The 7,292-nt window shown below is 41.3% G+C and overlaps 1 protein-coding gene across 2 annotated transcripts in view; it reads right to left on the bottom strand.

Annotated features, from left to right (window-relative positions):
• Window positions 1–7,292, bottom strand: part of Mon2 (MON2 homolog, regulator of endosome-to-Golgi trafficking) — a 77,497-nt gene that overhangs the window by 5,276 nt on the left and 64,929 nt on the right. For both annotated transcript variants that reach the window (XM_028786546.1, XM_028786547.1), the window contains 2 exons: window positions 3,923–4,130; window positions 1,671–1,753 (listed from right to left, as the gene is read on the bottom strand). In XM_028786546.1, coding sequence (XP_028642379.1) covers window positions 1,671–1,753; window positions 3,923–4,130 — 291 coding nt within the window. The remainder of the gene's footprint in view (window positions 1–1,670; window positions 1,754–3,922; window positions 4,131–7,292) is intronic.

Below are 7,292 nucleotides of genomic sequence, written 5' to 3'. Positions count from 1 at the left end.
TATATATATATATATATATATATATATATATATATATATATATATATGATTTATAGCAGCTTCCCAAATAAAGATGTTTATGGGATTTTTTTCCATCTAATGTGTTCCGACACTGCTCAGTGCTAACATGATGTCCTTAGTTCACTTCTGTGGAAAACTCTATGCATCTGCTCACTCCTTTTCTTTTCTTTAGACTTCTTCATGACAGGGCTGGAAGAAGAGAAGGGGCTACATTGGTGAGAGGAGGGAAAGGTGGGTGGGCAAGCACTCTTCTGCTTTTTACCTGTTGGAAATGTTAAGAATTTGAACCGAGCCCCAGAAGAGCCTGCTATATCAAGTCTTGGCCTATCAGAGGAGAAACATTAAGGTGACATAGGACATAGAACTTGGGGAGTGTACTCAAGTTCAGGTCTTACAGCATGTTTGTTTTAAGGCCCACTGTAATTTCCAAGGGACTTTCTGACAGAAAGCCGGGTGGACTAGCTCATACCCACCCCCAGGACTTGGCAGGCAGAGGAAAACAGGTCGGTAGCTCAAGGCCCTCAGCTGACGGTAAGTTCAAGCCACCCTGGCTTACATGAGACTCCGTTTCCAAAACCTCAAACTATGAAAAGAATATTAAAGAGATGCACGTATCGATATAAAAGAATGTACACAATGTTTGTTAAGTGAAAAATAGGTAAGAAAAAAGTGATGACAAACAGGGGATATTGTTATTTATTTGTATAGAAAACTGGGGGTGACCAGAGTATGTATTCTGTATTTACATGACTGTGGGAATTGACTTTCTCTCCTATCATGTGGTTCCTGACTGAACTAAAGTTCTCAGGTTTGGTGCAAGTGCTCTTACCCAGTGAGCACCTGCTGTAAGTTATGCATACTTATATAGCCTACTTAAAAACTTACCATCTAGTAAAACAATACAAACAAAAGCTCCTGAGAAAGTGTTAAATCTCCAGATGCCTCGCTTCCAGCAACAAGACTAGAGTATGACAGTAACAAAAAGTTACAGAGATGTGGAGCCTGCTGCTTCTACACGGGATAGCCAATCCTTCGCATCAGGCTTGGACTGGCTAAGTGCAGTCCTCATGATTCTGACAGAATTATTTTTTTCCCTTCTTTTTTGATGAAGCCTATCATACTTTTCTATCACCACAGCTTATAGCTACATCAAAATAAAAAATTCACTTCATTTGTTTAGAACATAATTTCAACTTCTAATTTTTTCTGTATTTGTGCATATGTGTGTACAGGTGCACATGTATGTGCCTATGTGTGTACAGGTGCACATGTATGTGTGGAAGCCAGACATCGCCTCAGGTGGTGTTCTTCAGGCAATAATTTCTTAAAAACAATGTGTAATTTTTTATCATTGTGACTCTGATACAGATGTTAAGTGGTGGACCCCTCTATTTTGACGTGGGTTTCGGAGCTCAGACTCAGGTTGTCGGCCTAGCCTGTCTTGCGGCATACCAGTTTTTTTTTTTTACAAGTTAATTTTACTGAATTGACATGAATTGAGTTTTTGTCACCTCGAGAACTGGAGAACAAAGATACAATGGCGCTCAAGTGGAGCTCAGGTACCTTAGTGACAACACAAAGCTATCACAGTGACAGACACTGACAGAGGGGGGACGTCTGGAAGGATGGCCCAGCTTTCCAGCACTCACCATTCTCAGGCTGAGTCTTCTTCAGAGAGTCAATGAGTGTGCTGACGGCTTTTAGAACGAATATGATCTCTGTCACCTGCTGCCTGAAAAGGATGAGACAGGATTTCCATTAGGATTCTTTTAAGATAAAGCATGCATTTTTTTCTCACAAAGTTTGTACAAATCAATATAATTTTGGAAAAATATTGACTACAATAAAATAAAAAGAGGTTAAAGTTCTTATAAAAGGACAAATCATCAAGCATATAACAAACACGCCAGTACTATGTTTACTGCCGATCTGTAGTTACCTCACCAAATCTGATTTGTAATTAAGCTTACCAGAATTATCAATGGTAAGGGGCAATTCAATTTCTGAAAATCAACATTCACAGGGCAGCTCCTGCCACTAACTACAATTACTTTTGTTTTTTGAGACAGAATTATTCTGCGTCATCTTGCTATCCTGGAACTTGATTTGTAGACTAGGCTAGCCTCGAACTTAGAGACCTGCCTGCCCCTCTCTTGAGTGCTGGGATTAAAGGCCTCACTGTGGATGTAGTTTTGGGGACTGAACTATGTCAAGTACTCAAGCAACTGAATGAACTACATCCCCAGGCATCAAACGTTCTTTGCAAGCAGACTGGTGTTGAAACGTTGCTTGTGGAAAACACATAACACTGTGACACAGAATGAAACAGCTTCCTCAGATGACTATAAAGAGAGCTCAGGTTACAGGAAGCAGGTAGAGTGGGGAGACGGCTCAGCGGTTGAGACCGTGTGCTGCTCTTGCAGAGGATCTTTGGTGGATTCTAAGTCCTCCGTCAGACAGTTCCCACTGCTTCCTACAGTTCTAGCTTCATGACACCACACACCCCTGGCTTCTCCAGGCACTTGTACTGATGCCCACATACTAACACATAAATAAAGACAGCAAAAATAACAGTTACAAGAAATATTAAAAGAGCTAGTTAAATCTTCAACACAAAAAATGAAGGAAAGATATTTTCTGAACTAGTATTTATGATCTTGCAGTAATATTCACTCAAAGCAGTTTTATCTCTGCACTTTCATGTACATATCAGGAATCAACTTTAATTAATCCATTTTTAATCATGTCCATAATCAAATTACTAGTAAGCTGTCCACAGGATGTTTCTGTATATACATCTGAGGTAGAGGCCTATGCTTTATGATCTAGAAATTTAAAATTCAAGACTGAAGAATGTTAATTATTGGTAATTTTTTAAAATGTAATTTTGTAACTTTTACTTACCCAAATTAGAAAATTGTAAAATAAACTCTAAATGAGTAAAGAGTTTTAAAATCTTAAAAATTGAGGAAAAGGCATTCACATAATCCTGGGGCAATCTAAACTAGTATGAAACTGTAGAAGGGGATCTGGTCAGGCACAGGAATGATTAAAAAAGAAAACCATACCCTTTGTCACATCACTCCCAGCTTCAGAGATTGATAAAGAAACAAGGAGCAAGTGGGACCCGTGGGTGCCTGCTTCTCCACCAGAGCCTTGTCACGAGGACGCTCCCTAACTCTCTCCTGACCTAGGGACTTCTGTCCTCTCATACTTAGTTTTGACTTAAACTCTAGTTTCTACATCTAAAAATAAGATTATATCCTTTGCTGGATTCCAGTCTATAGCTCAACTGGGATCAGCCCTGCAGCTCCGGCCATGAACACAAGCTGGCTATCCAAGAAGGGGTCAGCTTAGGGGCAGGGGCTTTGTTAAACAGACTAGGAAAAAACCTGAGATTTAAGACAGGGACAGGTGACAGAAATCAAGACATGCCAATCAAAGATAACCTAGAAATGATTAATCTCTTAATTTCTCTTTAGGGAAAAAGATTGTGTTTTCATGCAAATTCACAAGTTCTTATGCAGAAACTTCTGACAAAGAATTTATTTTCAGATTCAATATTTTTTTAGGTTTAAAAGGTAATATGATACATGTATCACATAGTTCTTAACTTACAAGAAAGGCCTGAAGTAGCAAAATAATGATAATGATAATAATAATAAGCATTATGTATCTGCAGCAAAGGCTAGGACTATTTATGCTGTAGAAAACATACACAGTTATCAGTGACTTATGCTGTAGAGGACACACACAGTTATCAGTGACTTATGCTGTAGAGGACACACACAGTTACCAATGACCTCAGTTCCATCAGTTCACATAACAAACCCCGTGGTCTGGAGCAGTCTCTGTAACTAACTGCGGCATCAGTGTGTGTCCTCCTTCGTGAAGTGCGTACCTCGGGAGCGGGCACCTCCCACTCAGCCTCTCGTCCTCTATGTAACGCTGCAGGACATCCTGCGACCTCTTTAACAGCACAGCGAGTGCCATGCGTGAGATGTAGCCTTCCTGCGGTGTGGTGACTTTGTTACTGAAGGAAAACTGGAGCAATGTTTCAAAACACATTTTAGAAAATTCTTCTCTCAAACGGATGTCAATCTCTGCTTCTGTAAAATTAGCAATATTTGATTGTTAAAAAATGTTAAAACAGCGCACATTAATATCGAGCCTAGCAAGCTAGGATTAAAATACTCTTCTCAGTAAGATGAAATTCACTGAGGAACAACCTAGTTAATAATATTTAGTAAACACTTAGTAAATAACAAATTTTCCCTCTTGGATTGTGAAAAACAAGGCTGCCCATAATCAACATGTTCTTTCTTGGTTTTCCTTTGTTGAGTGTGTGTGTTTGCACAGTAGGTGGGTATGTGCCTGTGTGTGCATATGTGTGTATGTGTATGTGTGTGTGTGTGCACGAGTGCACATGTAGTACACATGCTACATTATACACGTGGAAGTCAGAAGACAACCTGTAGGACTCAGTCCCCTCCAACTGGGTTCTAGTGACTGCACTTCAGGCATTAGGCTTGGTGGCAAGCATCTATCTGTTGGTCCCAACATTTTCCTAATCTTGTGACAAGATTATAAAGTTCATCTTAAGGGCAAGAAATGTCCTTTGGTTGGCAGAATGCTTGCCTAGCACACACAAGGCTCTGAGTTTGATTCCAGCTTCAATCCCCAGTACCACATAGAGTACACATGGTGGTATATGTCTGCAGCTCCAGCATGAGAATGAGACGGTCAAGGTCATCCTAGGCTACACGGGAAGCTTGACAACAACCATTGAGGTATGTATTTTTTTAGGACAGTTTGGGTATCTGAGACCACACCTTAGACAACAATGACAAAATCTCAACAAACTTCTCAAGAGTTTAGTCTAAGTCAGAAGTCACAATTAATTTTTAGTGTTGCTTTCTTGTCTCCTTTCCTAGCAACATGTTACTCAGGCGCACGAGTCTGCTCTGCTCTAGACTAGTTCTTCCCAGTCAATCTTTGGTCAACGCCATTCTTCCTTATGTTCCGTCTCCCAGAATCCTAGCCTCCTGTTTTCTTGGTTTACCCTGTTTCCATGAAGTGGCTTCCTAAGGAGATATGGGGGAAATAAATCTCTGTTGGTCTTCTGAGGATGCCATTCCTTTATCATGGTATGAGGTGTGGGCGGCTCCTAGCTGCTGCCTCGGTGGGAGGTGGGAACTCTCCTATCCTACCCCGTCTGAGGCAGAACCCCTGGGAATGTGACAGCCTTTCTGCTCAAGTATGAGAATGACTATTCTGTACTCAGACTTGCCCAGCTGTGCCTAGGTACACACCTCCATGGTGAGACCCCTTCATTTCTGTCCACCATGTCAAGCCTTTGAGAACTGTGCAGTTCCTATGAGAACTTGTAGGCCATTTGAAAAGTTTCTATGGCTGAAAAGTGTGACTCTCTTCCTTTTATAGGAAGTATGTTGATATTCAGTGATCTGCCTTTTATCCTTCACTGTTTTGGGCACAGAGTTATCATTTCTAATGTGAGGATATGTCTTCAGTAGTTTCCTTTGCTATACTCCTCTGTTCCCTCCTGGAAGACGCGGTCAGCAGCGGAACCACATAAAGCCCTGACTACTTTGATGTCTTTCTGATGTTAGCACACATCTTCCCCTGGCTTCTGCTCTGTCGTCTTGCTCTCTGCTGCGGTCTGAATGAGAGTCTTCGGCATGTGAACACTCCACATTCCACAGGTAGAAGCACTGTTTGGGGAAGCTTAGGAGGCGAGGCCTTGATGGAGGAGGTGGGCTTTGCGGTTTCAGAGTCACACACCATTCCCAGTGCACACACGTTCTCTCTCTCTCTCTCTCTCTCTCTCTCTCTCTCTCTCTCTCTCTCTCCCTCCCTCCCTCCCTCCCTCTCACAGGTGGAGTAAGTCTCCATCTCTCTCAGTCAGCCCTCCAACCCCCTTCTACCTCTTGCTTTCACTCTCAGTTTCCAGCCTGGGGTTGAAGCCGTGAGTTCTCAGCTTGCTGCCCCTGCTGCTGTGCCTGTCTAGCCCACACTTCCCCATGGGGCTCTCTTTCATCCCTCTGAACTGTAAACTAACACATTCTCACTTTCCTTTATTTACTCTTTTGGCCTTTCCCTGTAGAGTCTGTGAAGTCTGGCCATCAGGTCACACTAAAGAGCCAAGAACCAAGTGATCATGGGAACTTGCTTAGCATGGAATGTCTTTCTGTGTTTACAAAAAGCTCCAAGGTAAAGCTAAGGCGACAGGTGCTTTATGCAGAGTCCCTGGAGAGTGTGTGAGCACCTTTCTTTTAGTGTTGCACACTTCACACCATACATCGTAGGTGGGGCTATCTGGTGTTGGTACACTTCACACCATAGGCGGGGCTATCAGAAAACTCCTAGGACTAATGCATACCTAATGACTCAGTACTTGAAATATTTGTACCTAATTTTAATTATACTCTATTAAAATATCTACCATTTTAAATATAATTATTATATAAAATTAATTCCACTTAATTATTTTTCTCTGAAATTCCCATGTTGTACAGTCCAGCTTTTGAAAATGTTGGGGTGAGTGGGGGGAATCTTGGCTTGTGAAGTAAGCAGCAAGAGCGCCCTCTAGTGGCTGAACTGCATAAATGATCTTTAAAAATCTCACACAGTGAGACCACAGTGTGGTCTAGTAAATGCTGAGATTAAGGACACATAATATATCCTGCAAACATTTATGACCACACAGAAAAGGCCCCATTATGTCACAATTACATCTCAGATTTGAATACTTTTTTTTTGTCTGTTTTTCGAGACAGGGTTTCTCTGTGTAGCCCTGGCTGTCTGAATACATGTTTTAATAACTAGAAATAATAGCAAACTTTAGACTTATGAGAGGGTATAAGGACTGGAGCGTCCTCGTTCTTATGATGGGGAATCTTTCAATCTGCCTAACACGTTCCTTTCTCTAAAACTGTGGCACATATCCTCAGAAATGTTTTCAAGGATGTGACACCTTTCTAGCACATTCCTTCTAACACAGTAGATACTCACTGTTTGCTCCTTTAAGAAATGTTAAGAAACTTTTCCCCTACTAGAACCAACATTCTAAGTGCCAGAATATTCTCTCTTTTCTATACTATACTCTTTACAATAGTTCATGACTTCAAAATCTAGTAAATTCTGTCAACATGCATAACTTCATCAGATTCCAGAAGTACCTTGTGACTCACTTAATCAGAGCTTACAAATATGAGCAGACGTTCTCCCTCCCTCCCTCCCCCCTCCCTCCC

This window comes from Grammomys surdaster, unplaced genomic scaffold (genome assembly GCF_004785775.1).
Source record: "Grammomys surdaster isolate TR1022 unplaced genomic scaffold, NIH_TR_1.0 125548, whole genome shotgun sequence".
NCBI lineage: Eukaryota > Metazoa > Chordata > Mammalia > Rodentia > Muridae > Grammomys > Grammomys surdaster.
This window is presented reverse-complemented; position numbering and strand designations above follow the sequence as displayed.